Genomic DNA, 15,813 nt, shown 5'->3' with positions numbered 1-15,813 from the left:
AGAACTAGTTAGCCATTAGAACTCCACATACCTTCTAATCTATACAAGAAAAGCCCCATACTTTTTTTTCTTTTTCTTTTTTTTTTTTTTTTTTTTTTTTTGGGGGGGGGGGGGGGAAACAAACCACCACTAACCTAGGAAAATCAACATTGGATTTCCTATCAAACTCCAACTAATATAACAGAGGCCCATCAAACTTGTAATAGCTTCAGGCATCGACGACCAAACCCACACAAGGATCACTTTTTAAACAGCTAATAGAACTGCTTTCAGGTGCCCATTGGAGCAGAGGTACAAGCATTAATAAGATTCACACACTCCACAACATGTTTTAAGAAATGTTTGAATTGTAACTCAAATGCAGATAGATTCTCATCTGATGAATCCTTCGACTATGCATGGACAAGAATGCTATGATGCCCACTGATTAACAAGCACAATTGAAACAATTTTCAATGAGCCATTCCAAAGGAGGGACTACACTTGAATGAGGGGTGCATCTGCTTGATAACCTTTACAAGCAACAGCAGTCCAGCAATAGAAAATGGATGCATCCTTCTAGGAACTGGATGAGGAAGCATTCAGAGCCATTACCTTACACTGTTCATTCATGGCCCATAGCTGAGCCTCCTTTTTGTCAAGTAAAGCACTAAGCCTAACATTCTCCTCCATCAGTTTCTGCACCTCAGCCTCTTTCTGTGTCTTCTCACTCTCCAAGTGAGTGGTCTTAGCAACAAGTCTGTATGTAGAAAGCCCACAAACCAGACAAGAATCTCTCAATAGGAGGAAATAGAAAGCAATCATAGAAGGGCAGTTTTTTGGGGTTGGGGTTTGTAAATTAAATTTTACATATAACCGACTACTAATTTTATCATTGAACAGTATGTCCACTAGCAATGTTCCCAAAACTCAAAACTGCATAAACTCAGATGGTAAATGGAAACAAGATCAACAAAAATTGGTATAATGGGTCAGAACTAACAAAACTGCTATACACTTTTTAGCTAAGAACGGTTTTTTCTTTTCTTTTCCAAGATAACAGTGACATGTTACTGCTAGACGTAACTATATTAGCAAATGCTGAGGGTGCTGAAAAAGGAGATAAACTCACTAAAAGAAAAAGTAGATCAGACGCTTCACCAAGGTCACACACCTATACCCTACTTATATGCCAAGTAATTGGGATAATGTGTCAGAACCAACAAAACTGCATTGACTTTCAAGAATGGAGTTTTCTCCCAGATAACAGTGAAATGTAGGTTCCTCAATATAGCTAGATTTGATAACCGGGGGGGGGGGGGGTGAGGGAAGAAAAAAGAAACAATAAGAACAAGAAGTCTATGCTGAGGGGGCTGAAGAAGGAGACAAACTTAGGATGCACACAGTAAAAGACAAAGTAGATCAGACACTTGATCAAGATCACTGTCCTGTACCCCAGTTTATATGTATTGGGAAACCAATGCAAAAGACATACACCAAGGGGTTGAATTCAACAAAACAAAGAACATAAAACAGAGGAAGCAGGACAATACCAAATATAACAACCCACTCGCAAGGTAAGTCCATGTGCTGTTTAGGTTGCTCATTTGGTATAATTAATTTATTTATGTTTGGGGATAGTTGTCTAGCTTGCTCACTTGTTTACAAGTAACATTCACAAATTTAGGCGACATGATGTTCAGTCCAAAGCAAGAGAACAGATCCTCCTCCTCACACAAAACCAACCCCTCTCTTTCTCCCTCTCTTTAGAGAAGGTCATACCTAGTGCCAAAACCTCCTGAATTAGCAAGTTCTACAAGGTTCAAACATACACAGCCTTACTCTTGTTTCCAGAGACGTTTCGAGGACATGAATTTGTGACCAACACACTCTTTCTAAACTCTTCTGTCAGAAAGAATGCACCAAAACAAATCCCAATTCCCTTCCCTAACCCCTCGCCACCCCCCACCCGTCTCTCTCTTTTTCTGAATTCCATTGGAAAGAATGCACCAAATCATCATTTCATGAGATGACAAAAGGCTAAGGTTAGGGACGATACAAAACTCCAATAAATGAAATAGTGGTTTTGTGGTAAAAACCATGCCAAGCTCTTTTGTGTGCATCCTCTTCTTCTCTTCTCTTTCTTTCTATTTATTTTTTTTTTTTTTTTTTTTAATTTTTTCCCATTGCTAGACAACCAAACACAACCTCAGAGATCACATCCCAAGACCATCCCCAGTACCAACCTATTAAGTTTGACTTTAAGGCTATTTCTGATAAAGTTTTGGTCAACTGGCCTTCAATCAATTGAGGCTACACCAGAGGAAATGGAGGACAAGCAAAGGGAAAGAAAAACTACAATTGGCTACATCTCCTCCAGAATATCAAATTTGGAATCTTGAATTTGCATGGATTCTGATCCCAGATTCATTTGTCTAAGCAGAATATCAAGAGCTAAACAGAAGCTCAGACAAGCATGAACTTTGATGCTTGAAAAAGAATGTGTAGGTGTTACATAAAACAAAACACTGAACCATCTGGACATTTACATCTATATGAAATGCCAAAATTTAGTGGACAAACCTTGTAGCAACGGTTAAGTAACAATATTGCAACCCTTGGAGCCTCTTGTAAAGCAGGTGGCAAAGGCTGTATAGATTTACCCATCCCAGGCCCTGTGAAGCCTCATGCATTGGGATTCTTCTTCTTCTTTATTTTTTTTCTTTTTTTATTCTTTTTTATTATTCAAATGTCAATTGTTGCCTTCTTGCCCTTAAAAAATATAAATTCTCCAACAGTCTCCATTGTATTTCATGTTCACCTCATTAGAAGAAAACGTAATATTACTCTAAGATAATATTCACTGAAAATTGAACTTCACACATACATGCAAAACTTAGAGAAACACTAAAATCAAATGTGTGTGTGCGTGTGCATTTGCATGTGAGGACAGAGAGAAAACCAATAACTTAATAAAATGGACAAGCAAGCATTTATGAATTGACTGCAGAAACAGACGAAAAAGGTGATGTAAGGAAGTCTTCATCTCCTTTTTCTCTCTTTTTTATTTTATTTGGGGTGGGGGAGGAGGGAGTGCAAAAGAGAACAAAATAGAAAGTGTGGTCTTTATATGTTGGAGATTCATTGAGAACAAGCACTTAACAGGCAAAATGAAAGAAACATACCTCTCAAAAAGCCTCTCAATTGTTTGAAATTGCTTCTCCGATGAAAGAAGTGTTTCGCGCACACTGATAAGTCTACTGACATAGGATTTCAGTGACTCAAAATCCTGCTTCACACGACAGAGCTCCTCTTCATTTTCTGCAGCTCGCTGCTTCTGTCTAGATGTTTCCTGAACCATATCTTCAACCTTCTGCTTCATTTCATTTAGAATACCATTAGTACCCAGTGCAAACCTTTCCATTTCCTCTACCTTGGCTGACATGCTTTCAATTTGAGTAGATTTCTTTCTAATCTCTTCTTGACTTAAGGTAACCTTTTCTTTCTCATTGGCTGTTTCAGTTTCCGCCATGATAGCCCGCTTCACAAGAGTTTCCATTACATCTGTTACCATTCGTATGGACTTAAGTATTTCACCAATATAAGCTCCATCATCTTCATCGATGGATCCTTGCCTATTACTGATTTCTGTCCAAGTTTCCTCATCTGCACAATCGAAGGAAGAGAGATCAACATCCTTCGTCCACTCAGATAATGGCGTACTGTTCTTGTCAACAAGCACCCCATCTTGACTTCTGATTCCACATGAAGTATGAGCCAAATGTGGAACTGCCATGATTCTTGCTTTTGATTTCAAGTACGTAAGCAATGTTGCTGAGATTTTGACCCTTCGCCAGAGAACTTTTAATTCTTTCTTGGCTTCATCCTCAGAATCTTGGACAAAAGTCTTTACCTCCATCAGCTTTGCCTGCAAAGCATCCACCTGAGACTGTCGTCTCTCCATCTCCTCCTTCCATGTGACATTTGTTTCATTCAGCTGAGATTTCAGTGACAGAGACTCTAAATCGTCCTCCATTTCCAAAGCCATCCTTAAGTCTTGGTCTGAGGAAGAATTGTATCTCAGATGAAACTCTTAACCTTTGCACAAGATATACTGGATGATGTCATACAAACTTGAAGAAAGGAATGAAGGAGGCATTCTAATTTGAAATTGACATTTAAAGGGAAATGTGTGAGCAGTCTTCTATATTGATGCCAGATCAGAAGAATGCATTGTCATGTGAAGGAGATTCTCTAAACAAGCCAAGCGATTAGGGGGGGGGGGGGGCTTAAAATGGGTGATGTGCATAAAGAATCCATATAGGTCTTTTGTTAATTATGCTTTGCTGATACCATGCTAACAACATTTAGAGCTGACTAAAAAAATTATTATAAAAAAAAAAAAGAAGAAGAAGAAGAAGAGAGGAAGGTTCACCTTCAGCATCAGTGATTTTACATGCCAACTCACACATATAGGACAGCACAACTCTAGTGTCAGCATTTTGTTGAAAAGCTCAGATGATGATTAGCTTCTAGTTGTACCCCCATGCTCCTTATGTCATCCATCTAAGCTAAAGAAAGCAAAGAATAATTACTTGCTCACTTCAATAGCAGTCAACCTAGCAACCCACTAATTGACCACTGCCCCGACCATTAGCCATCTTCAAACTGGAGCATGGAAGTGGATCTCTGTCTACTCTGCTCTGCTCTCATCCAGCAAGCTCTCTAACACTAGCTAGAACTAATCTCTCTTTAGCCTATCTGACGTCTTCCCTACCTCTCAACAGTATTAGCTTTCCAACTACTTTAGGTAACAATATCATACATATGAGATAGCATGACTCTAGTGTCAGGTTCTTGCTGAAAAATACAGAAGGGGAACTACTCTGTCTTTGCCATCCAAAAACAGGCAAGGGGGGAAGAATCCACCTAGAAAGCCTTCTCAGAGTGGACATTAAACATAAAGCTAAAAACAAAGTGGATTGGAATGAATCTCCACTAGACTAAATCTGACAAGAAAAACGCCATAAAAACTGGAGTGAGAAAGCAATGCAGCATGCAGTTCAACTGGTTTCTCTCATTAGACAAGATTTAAATGATTGATCCACTCACTCACCAAAGGGGAAAGAGGGTTAGTTCAAACCTAAGGAGCTAGAAATTACATTACTAACTTTAGTGCTTTATATAGGTTAAGAGATGTCAGGAAACACACCTAAGTGCTGGAGAAGGGGTTTGAATCCCACAAAACTATCGCATGCCATGAATGGATATGCACTTCATTCCTAGTTGAACAGATTCAAGTAATTTCCCATATGGGGATAAAACAATAAATTTTAAGTGCTTTAGAACAACAACAATAAAAAATATGGGGTACAAATTTTCTTTGGCCACTAGCTTCTTAGTTCCCCTAATGTGGCATGCCAGGGAAAGATCTTAGGCTACACTTCAGAGCTTGGACACTTTTTGACTTCAATGATGGAAACAAAGGAATAACCTCCTTATCACATGTGTATAATTTTGCAGAATGTAGCAACATGCAACTTAACTCCTCCGTTCTCTTGAAAGGATGATTAGCTTTGCTTGAGGACAGCACACAACAACAACAAAAAAAACTCCAATATATATCTTCTGGCGAGGAGTAGATATTCCATAAAAAAACATAAAAGTTGACAGTGTAAAAGAACTAAACAGTGAAAATGTTACTCAATTTTCCATGATGGAAAAAAAACAACAACATCCTTATCCTAAGGAAAAAGATTTATACTACAGTAACATGCAAATTTTTTATTTTTCAGACTACCAACAAGCTAAAAATCCTCCATTCTCTCGGCAAGATAACTCATATTGCCCTAGGATCAGATGAGTAGAGACTCCATACAAAAACAAAAAACAAGGATATTCAAGAATGATAACTTATATGCGGTTCTAAATCTCAATGACTCAAGGAACTTTTGCTCGCATTGCACACTGGAACATACAGGATTAGAAGAACTAAACAACGAAAATGTTAGTATAGTGTACAAGAGGAAATAGAACTCTTCCAGTCTCCGACATCCGATCATGCTAACATATACAACAGCTAACTTTAACATAGAAACAAAAAAAATTCTAAATGAATCCAAGTTACCTCTAATTCAAGATTCGAGGAGACGTGTGGCTTTGCGTACTAGAAAAAACAAGTACTCAAGAACCCAGAAAAACTGTGATCATCTTTCCACCGATGAACTCATCCTCCAAAACCAAGTCTCTAACCAACCTGAAATGCTTAGATTTACTACAGAAAAACCCGGCGCCTACGAGTTTGTGTCGCCGTAGCATGCCCTAGACTTGTAAAGAACGAAGACAGGTAGAAAATCGATAACTGAGCTTCAACAAGAAAAAAAGCTTCTTTAGTCTAACAAAACAGATCAAACAAGAAATCAAAGCGCAGATAACATCCGATAAATGCAAAAATGCAGAGAAAAAACAAACTGAAACAAGATTATTGAAACAAAATTTAGAGATTTTGATTTAAGAAATCGGACAAACCGTTTTTAAGGGTTTTGACAGTAAAGGATTTCGCCCACACACGCGTTCTGATTGGGGGTAATCGAAACTGAGTCAGGGAAGCAGCTTCTCCGCGCTTTGTTTTTCATCTTTTCCGTCGGATTCTGACGACAATGTTTTCGTTTCTTTACCGTTGCCCCTCAATGTTAACGCTCTGGACTACTTTACTTTGCTTTTGGAGGAGGAAATGGTAATTTCACTTCGCACGGGGTGAGGGATCTCGGTGCAACCCAAGTAGATGACGGGACGGAAAAGCTTACGCTTTTGCCCGTTAGGTGGTGAATGTTTTTTAAGAAAAATTTAATAATTATGTTATTATGTAATTAATTATAAAATATTATTTACTTCATTTTTATTTTTCTATCCTATTTTTAGTTTCGTTGAGGATAAGAATCGAGTTTAAAAGAATAAACAATTTATCCATGATTGTATGGTTTACCTAAAATTTTCCGAAAATTTTTAAAATTTTTAAATAAAAAAAATGATTGGAATAGAATATGCAATGTTTTATATATCTATGAGGAAAACAAAAATCACAGTCGTTTTTTCACTTCGTTTTTATCAAATGTTTTTTTTTCCCCCAAGATTCATGGCAAAACTCATTTGGGCTTTTCGTATATTTTTGAAAATAAATAAATAAATATTTTTATAAAAGGGTGAGTATTTTGTTGTGTGATATAATCCTATATTCATAGAATTGCTCGAGACATGGTGGCAACCTCATATATGTGTATATCTATATATATATAGGGAGAGAGAAGAGTGAAGAGTGAGAATAATGGTGCCGTGCTTCAATGTTGCATATTAATTGCACAATACTGAAACCAAACCCAGAACAATGAAGTTTTGGTTTAAGCCTCCGTGTGGAGCATTCCACCAAGATTGAACCAATGATAGCTTATATGCTCTTTTAGCAATAAAATCTGCAAACAAATTACATTTCCTAGGAATTTGAAATAATAAAACAATCTCTTAATATTTGAAACTAAACTAAGACTCTTCCAATCTAAGGAAGATAAATGACCCTGACCCTGCAGAGTTAAAGTTGCATCCAAACAATCATAATTAATTTGAAGGTTTGAAACCTCCAAAGATTTTCCCAACAATAAATCATCTCCAATTGCTTCCAATTCTATAGATGGTGTTGTCGAACCTCTTGGTCCAAACTTGCTTTGAGTTGCAATAAAATAGCCAATTGAATCCTAAAGAATGCAACCCCTGCCAAAACCATCAACAAAAACCTATAAATAGTCCAAATCCTCGATTCGGATAAGTAGAGCTTGCTTGACCGAATTTCTCTCAACCATGTTAGTGCAAACATGATTTGGAATGTCTACAAATAAGAAAAATGACAAAGTCATTATTATTTCCAATAGAAGCTTCTATCACTTTATACACATTTTCATTTATAACATTCAAAAATACACCAAATCATAGCACTTCATAATTAATTAAACAGAGACCAACTCCCATGACCCCTAAACCTGATTTGAATAAATTTCATATAGTCATATAAGTGTTTATCCCTAAAATCCTGATTTGACTCAAATCTTGAACCATATTGGACTAGAAACTAAGTTGGTTATATGTTGATGATACCTATTTTGATACCACACGCTAAAACCATGATGTGTAGAATGTTCTTTCACTCCCAATTTGCATGTGATAAGTGATAACAACTTATAAGTTATAATTACCAGAAAATAAAATATAATAATCCATAAAATATGAATAACTGAACTAAGACTATTATCAAGCTTTTGAGAGGAGTATTATCATAACTTACATTAGCTAATATGTCCATGTATGAAAACGATGACTCAGATAGAGTGACAGGAGACCTAGACATTTGAATTGTTTGGAGATTTTGACAAACATTCCAGCAATAAAAGGTAGAAAATTATATTTCCACCATTTCTAATTCTATTTATTTTGGTGCAATTATTTGCTGATGGATGACACATGTCCAATATAATACTTAAAAGATAAATTAACATATAAAAATATTTCTATCTTCCAAATCATATGCCCTCCACTTTCCCATGTTTTCGCTTCTTCTTTACAAAAATGAATCCAGCTTGCGCGCACCTTGATTACATCCTCAAGGGGATGCTTTTCATCCACAAGAGTCGAACCTATGACCTTTCCACTAAGAAGTATGTATCTTACCACTCTACCAACCAGATAACCCTGCATTGACCGTTTCTTTTATTTATGTTACTTTGAAAGTAGCTGCTTCAGTTTCAACTACTCAAATTTTTGATATTTTTTTTTTTATTTCTCATCAAACAAATGTCATATAATATAAAATATATATATATATATATATATATATATATATATATATATATATATATATATATATATATATATATATATATATATATATATATATATATATATCTATCTGTATATCCTAGTTATATATATATTTTTTTATTTTTGGTAAAAAACCTTAGCTATTCTTAGCATGATATTGGAGAATCTCATTGCTATTACTCAAACAAGCAAGAAACGTATGTCCAAATAAATATGAAATTTATTGACTTGAGTGATTGGATTTGAATTCAAATGTTGTTAGGTTGTCATTGTTATAGCTGTTGTTGAAATGTTTATTTGTTGCTAAATGTGTTGGTTTATAATTTATTAAAAAGTATTAAATCTCATGACCATGGAGATGATTAGGTTGATTTTTTTCCTTCTTTCTTCTTTCCTTTCTTTCATTAGATTCCTATTAATCAAATATTGATTTTTATAGGTTAATCTGATTATAGGGTTTTGTCAAAATTGAGTTAGTTCTTGATTCCCCTGTGAAAATTGAAACCTAATGTTGGTTCTTTTCGGGTTGACCCAGGTTAAACTGGTCGGTTTGATAAGCCGGACCAGGCTGACAGGCCTGAGTTGGGCTGAGATTTTCCATTTGTGAGATTAAAGATTCATAGGCCCATGATGAAGTGGGGTTGAGCCCACCCAATCTAATTAAATTATAAATAGATTGCCCAAACAACCTGATCATTAAAAAAAAAAAAAGGTTGGTCATGAATTTTTTGTTTTTTGGGTAACTAATTGGTTGTGGATTTAACGGTCGTGATTATCCGATGACTTGTAAAACAACGACAGACTTAACTCCTTTTCCATTGACCAAGTCAAAGTTTCAGGCGCCTAGCGTGATTTTCGCGCGAAGTCTTTTCAAGCATTAACGTCCGAATTATTTCCGAAGTTGCCCGAAAAACCAAGGGCATTATTGTCATTTAAGAAAAAGGATAAAAACTGAAAAAACTGAATTATCCCGCGTAACTGCGTTTTGTATGGTTTCGGTGGCTTGGTGCCGCCTTTGTTCGAAGCATTTACGGAATCTCTGTCTCAATTGTGGAAAATCGGCCAAGATCTAGCTCTTGCGTCGTTGTATTTATTAAGGATATGCGATCGAGAAGTTGCAGAACATCTTTGAATAGCTACATTGTTCTCTGGAGGTTTCGATTAATTCCATTGGTTCTGCCAGGAATGTTGGTGTTTGGATTGGAAACCTAGAAAGAAAGGCGAGGGAGAAAACCATTCATATGATGATAATATGAACCCTGGAGATTCATTTAAAGGTTTAGTTGTTGAGACGTCAAATTTCTTTTCAAGAGGAAGCATTTTTTGTTTGCTAGAATGGGGAAGTCGAGTGGATGCATCGGGTGGTGCGTTTTATTTGTGATTGTGGCTATTATCGCCGGAGCTGTAGCTTTTGTTTTAGTTAATAAACATCATCATTCGAAGGGAGGTTCTAGCACTGCTGCTCCCGTTCCAGGGCCACCGGGAGCCATTGCCAAGAAATACGCAGACGCCCTCAAAATCTCTATGCAATTTTTCGATGTACAAAAATGTACTTTCTTTACTCTGATTATCCAATATATTTCTTCGAATGCATGATTGGTTTTAACTGCAGCGTTCCATACATGCACATCACTTTTGTTGTTCCACTGCTGGAAAAGTTTTATTCTTGACGAGAAACATTTATGACCCTTGTTTGAAGATGGAAGTTCTTTGTATAGAACACCGATGCTCTAGATTTTGACTTAAAGAGAAAAAGTACTGCTTTTGAATTATATTGTGACAATTGGTTTGTTTATTCTTAGTTTAATTCTTAATTGTGATCTTTCTCAGTGCTAGTATTCTTTGTCTTGGATTTTTGAAGATGTAAGTTAATTGTTGCAGCTGGTAAGTTGGTGCATAATAAGATATCTTGGAGAGGGGATTCGGCTTTAAAAGATGGAAAAGAAGCGGATCTAGATCTGTCAAAAGGAATGTATGATGCTGGTGATCACATTAAGTTTGGTTTTCCTTTGGCTTACACTGCAACCGTGTTGTCATGGGCCATACTTGAATATGGAGATCAGATGAAGGCAGTCAAGCAACTGGAACCTGCTCTAGAATCACTGAAATGGATAACTGATTACCTGATCAATGCCCATCCTTCTGCAAATGTGCTTTATATTCAGGTTTCTCGAATACTCAGTAATTTTATAGTTCCTGTTTAAAATCATCTTTCGTGTTCTGTTTTCTGGCATTGGGTACCTAAATAGGTCTGTAATTTGTGTTAGGACTTCGGGAAATGAAACATGATGTAAGGAGTGAGTAGTTTCTAGCTGTAGCATTGAAGTTAAAGCGCCGTTGAAACATAAAACACCAAAGCATCTTTGTGTTGATCTTGTTCTTTTCTCTCTATATGAAAATGAATGTGCTTTCTTCCTGGGAATGAACTTCGGCCAGACAGGAAAGTAAGATCTAGCAGTGCCGATTGGCAGTCCCCCACTGATAAATTATCTGTCATCTCTAAGGACTAATCCTGAGTAGTTTTTATTTTTTATTTTTTTTATATGAATACCTAATACCGAATAATTAAAAGATGCTGGAGTAACAAAGCGAGAAAAAAATAAATAGCTAGGTGAATTGCCTGAAGTTGTATATTATTTGGCAGGTGGGTGATCCTGAAGCAGACCACAAATGTTGGGATAGACCTGAAACCATGTCGGGGAAAAGGCCTCTCACACAGGTGAACACATCTGCTCCAGGGACAGAAGTTGCAGCAGAAACTGCAGCTGCTATGGCAGCAGCTTCTCTGGTGTTCAAGACTACTGATTCCACATACTCAGGATCACTTCTTAAGCATGCAAAACAACTATTCACATTTGCAGATACTCACAAAGTTTCCTATAGTGTCAGCATCCCTGAAGTTCAGACATACTATAATTCTACAGGATACAAAGATGAGCTCTTGTGGGCTGCTAGCTGGCTCTATCATGCCACCGGAGATGACTCATACCTCAAATATGTCACTGTACAACATGGAAAAGCCTTCGCAGATTGGGGAAATCCAACATTTTTTTGCTGGGATAACAAGCTTGCAGGAACTCAGGTATTATTTCTTATAGAGAGATGAAACCACTTGCTTTTTGTCAACTACTTTAGGCTCCATCTGGTTGCAAATAATGGTTCGTCAAAATCGTTAAAATAAAACAGAAGTTTTCATAATCCCGATTTTTTAGCTAATTGTCTTTCTGGAGACAAACTCTTCAGGGGAGTTCGTTTTCTAAAATGAAGGGAAAACAAATCTAGATTCAGAAAGCTTTAAGTTAGTCATGTAGTCATTGTTGGTAATGACTAAGAAAGTTTCTTTTTATTTCCTAAGCATTTAAGAGAAGAGACTTGCGGTTTAGATGTATGCTGATTTTTTTTTATTAGGGTCTACCAGGAATAACCATATATTGTACCTCTATTTGTTCTCTTTTAAAAAAGTAAATGTGATGATAATGAAGGAGTTACAAATAATTATTAATCAATATTTTATATCTATATTGTGCTATCACCATTTCTGGTGCTTTTTGATGTGTTATTTATATTTCTGTAACTGCAGCAAATGCAAGCTGTAATATGTTGTTGAAACCAGTGATTCTGAACATTAGAAAGAGCATCATATACTAGTTATTAAACATCCTTCCCGCCAGAAGATAATACATCTAACGTTTTCCAGTAAAAAAAAAAGCATTCTAAAAATTCAAAGCATTTATTAAATTTGTTTTATTTAGGGACTTTCAGATAATGTTGAAAATCTCAATGCGGTCACCTAATTCAAGCGTGTAAGTTTCCTCTGGAATTGTGGAAGGAATGAGGTGGATCCCATCCTTGGAATTTTCATAGATTACCTTTGGGAGACTGTAAAACCTTTGGCATTTCAATGTTCCTGTCAAGTTAATCTAGGAACTGTCTAAGATTTGTGATAAATCAGACACCGCAAAGTGGTAATCAACTTTTCATAAAATATTAGAAGCACTAAATTCTAAAAAAACCTTGTCTAAAGGTTAAGAAGTTGCTTAATCTGCTGTGTTGCTGTTAGTGATATTATGTTTGCAAGTGCTTAATTTATTGCTGGCGAGTTACTTTTACTCTGCAAAGGAATGTCAGTTGATACATGATTCCACTTCTAACCTTTCTAAATAATCAAATCTGCTTGGAGCAGGTTCTGTTGTCCAGGTTACACTTATTTGGTGCAAAAGAGGCCTCAGATGAAGAGAACAATGGCCTCCAGATGTACAGGAAAACAGCTGAGGCAGTTATGTGCAGTCTTCTGCCAGATTCCCCAACAGCCACAAGCAGCAGAACAGATGGTAATGTTCAACTCTATGCTTACCATTGCACCCTTTTATAGGAATACTCAAAACTATAAGTATGAAATTTCCATTCATTTTAATGATGTTTGTGGTGGGACACTCTTTCATCCTGATCCAACTGGTTATTCATTGTAATGGCCTCTAAGTTATATGAACAGAGATCACCAAAGAGATGCAAATAATGTTTCAGAAACTTTTTCTGTCAGTTCACACTATTACATGATGGTCGAAGGAAAAAAGAGCATAACTTGATGCAAGTTATTTGGTTTATTGAATGGCTTCATACCAGGTAAACAGATGGAAGGACCGAAAACTGAAACTCCTACCAGCCAACATGCCTTGTTTCCTATTCATTTAACACATCCTTCAGCCATGAAGTCTTCTTGTCAAGGATAGATGGAAATATCACCAGTTATTGTGAATTTCAGGCTATGAATACCAAAGAGGAGTCTTACCAATTGAGTAGATTTCAGTGGAGAAAGTGTATAGCAGGGGATATAGGTGTCGACTCCTACCAGCCAACATGCCTTGTCTCCTATTCATTTAACACGTCCTTCAGCCATGAAGTCTTCAAGGATAGATGGAAAAAGCACCCGGTTATTGTGAATTTCAGGCTATGAATATCAAAGAGGAGTCTTACCAATTGAGTAGATTTTAGTGGAGAAAGCATATAGCAGGGGATATGGGTGTCGACTCCTACCCACCAACATGCCTTGTCTCCTATTCATTTAACACATCTTCAGCCATGAAGTCTTCTTGTCAAGGATAGATGGAAATATCACTCAGTTATTGTGAATTTTAGGCTATGAATACCAAAGAGGAGTCTTACCAATTGAGTAGATTTTAGTGGAGAAAGTGTATAGCAGGGGATATATGTGTCAATTTCGTCGAAGAATATGTCCTGAAATCAGTTTCACACTGTTGTAGACAAAGTAAAGGAGTTCTGACCATGTATGGACATTCCTCTAGGGTTTGGAATAGGATTTAATCCTGCTCAGTTTCCTTTTTAATTCATCTGGTCAATCATTCAGTTCAGTCACTTTTCTTAACCACCTGAAAAATGTAAACTAGCTAGTAAAGATAATAGTTATGATTTAGTGCACCTATATGGTTCTCAGGTAAACACCCCTGAGGTCTGAATTCATTTTAACCTTCTTGGCATCCTTTATCTGAGTATCCATTGTGATGGAAACTCAACATTTCAGTATGATATTATTTTTATGCAGGTGGTCTGATATGGGTCAGTGAGTGGAATGCTCTTCAGCATCCTGTTGCATCGGCATTCTTAGCTGTTCTTTACAGTGATTATATGCTTTCCTCACGGACTGCAACTTTTGATTGTGATGGGCAGTCATACACTCCAGAAGACCTCCGCAACTTTGCCATTTCCCAGGTACACTATTTCATCACTAAAATACATGTGTTCAACATTTTGCTGCAGACCTCCCATTTGAAGTGCTCTACCAGGATAAGTCTCATCGCTGCAGTTTAATTTTGCTTTCCTTCTTCCAAATGAACCAAATTAATTTTTACCACTGGAAATTCTACTGTGGATGTTTCTGGTCATCCTATCAAGCTGAAATTTTGCTTGCAGTACCTTGACCTAGCAACCCTTTAGTGGAAGATTCAACCCCATTTCTGAGTACAGCAGAAGATTGGCTTTGTCCAATCAGCTCTGTTGCTTGTATAATATCAGAAAATTTCTACTGACAGTGACTGTAAATGTTTTCTATCCTCCCTAGGCTGATTATGTATTGGGCAACAATCCAATGAAGATGAGCTTTCTTGTTGGGTATGGGAGTAAGTATCCAGAATATGTACATCACAGAGGAGCTTCAATTCCAGATGATGCACATACTGGCTGCAACGGTTTCAAGTGGCTTTCCTCAACTGAGCCTAATCCAAATGTTGCCATTGGAGCACTTGTTGGGGGACCCTTCCTTAATGAGACCTATATCGACTCCCGTAACAACTCCATGCAAGGGGAACCAAGTACTTACAACGGTGCTGTTATTGTCGGACTCCTCTCAGGATTGGTATCCACGTCCTCTGTTGTCTCATCTTTCATGTAACACCATATTGTGATTTGTGACTCCAACTACTGTTGTATGTGAGTATACACTTTGGGTGTTTCTTCATACAATGGCTTCTTGTGTGCAATAGATCTGATGTATTTTTATAAGAATTCATTATGAACACATGAAGTAGACCATGTTAACTGTATCAAAACTTGGGAGGCAACAACTATGGTTTGTGTTGAGTACAGAAACCATAGCCGTCATCGTAACTTCAAGATGAAATGCTTAACAAAAATTTCAAAAAGAACACTTCCAATAGCAGAAGAGTATTCAGGAATTCAACAGAGGCAAGATGATCATTTCACATTTTGGACAGGAGTCATCAATGGGCAGCATTTTGCCACATAAATTTATCAAGTCCATTTCCTTGTCAGAAATTGATCATCCATTTCCTTGTAGATGCGTGCCATGTGTTTCCCAACATCACATCATATGGTTGAAATTTATTTATAAGTCTTATAGGAAATGATGGTCCAATTCCTTGTCAGAAATGGACCACCGCTATCAAAATCAAATTTTTATCTCATGGGAAAATGAAAACTGGGCCTTACATAACC

The 15,813-nt window shown here is 36.8% G+C and overlaps 2 protein-coding genes across 4 annotated transcripts; one reads left to right on the top strand and one right to left on the bottom strand.

Annotated features, from left to right (window-relative positions):
- Window positions 1-114: 114 nt before the first annotated feature.
- Window positions 115-6,710, bottom strand: LOC149017627 (polyamine-modulated factor 1-binding protein). 3 transcript variants are annotated; one of them, XM_089151940.1, is made up of 4 exons: window positions 6,508-6,710; window positions 6,107-6,340; window positions 3,165-4,077; window positions 115-739 (listed from the first exon to the last, which is right to left on the bottom strand). In XM_089151940.1, the coding sequence occupies exons 3-4, from the start codon at window positions 4,025-4,027 to the stop codon at window positions 559-561; spliced, it is 1,044 nt and encodes a 347-aa protein (XP_089008066.1). In that variant the 5' UTR covers window positions 4,028-4,077; window positions 6,107-6,340; window positions 6,508-6,710; the 3' UTR covers window positions 115-558. The 3 variants fall into 3 exon arrangements, with proteins under 3 accessions (XP_089008066.1, XP_089008068.1, XP_089008067.1); XM_089151942.1 differs by having other exon boundaries at window positions 3,165-4,041; XM_089151941.1 differs by lacking the exon at window positions 6,508-6,710 and having other exon boundaries at window positions 6,107-6,480.
- Window positions 6,711-9,852: 3,142 nt separating this feature from the next.
- On the top strand, window positions 9,853-15,257 carry LOC149017626 (endoglucanase 24-like). Its single transcript, XM_089154200.1, has 6 exons — window positions 9,853-10,393; window positions 10,726-11,009; window positions 11,489-11,926; window positions 13,028-13,175; window positions 14,405-14,571; window positions 14,921-15,257. The coding sequence occupies exons 1-6, from the start codon at window positions 10,180-10,182 to the stop codon at window positions 15,248-15,250; spliced, it is 1,581 nt and encodes a 526-aa protein (XP_089010326.1). The 5' UTR covers window positions 9,853-10,179; the 3' UTR covers window positions 15,251-15,257.
- The last annotated feature ends 556 nt before the right edge of the window (window positions 15,258-15,813 follow it).

This window comes from Hakea prostrata, chromosome 4 (assembly GCF_041222555.1).
Source record: "Hakea prostrata isolate BN-2017 chromosome 4, UWA_Hpros_2, whole genome shotgun sequence".
Classification (NCBI taxonomy): domain Eukaryota; kingdom Viridiplantae; phylum Streptophyta; class Magnoliopsida; order Proteales; family Proteaceae; genus Hakea; species Hakea prostrata.
Note: the sequence above shows the minus strand (reverse complement) of the source record. Positions and strands in the feature narration are given on the sequence as shown.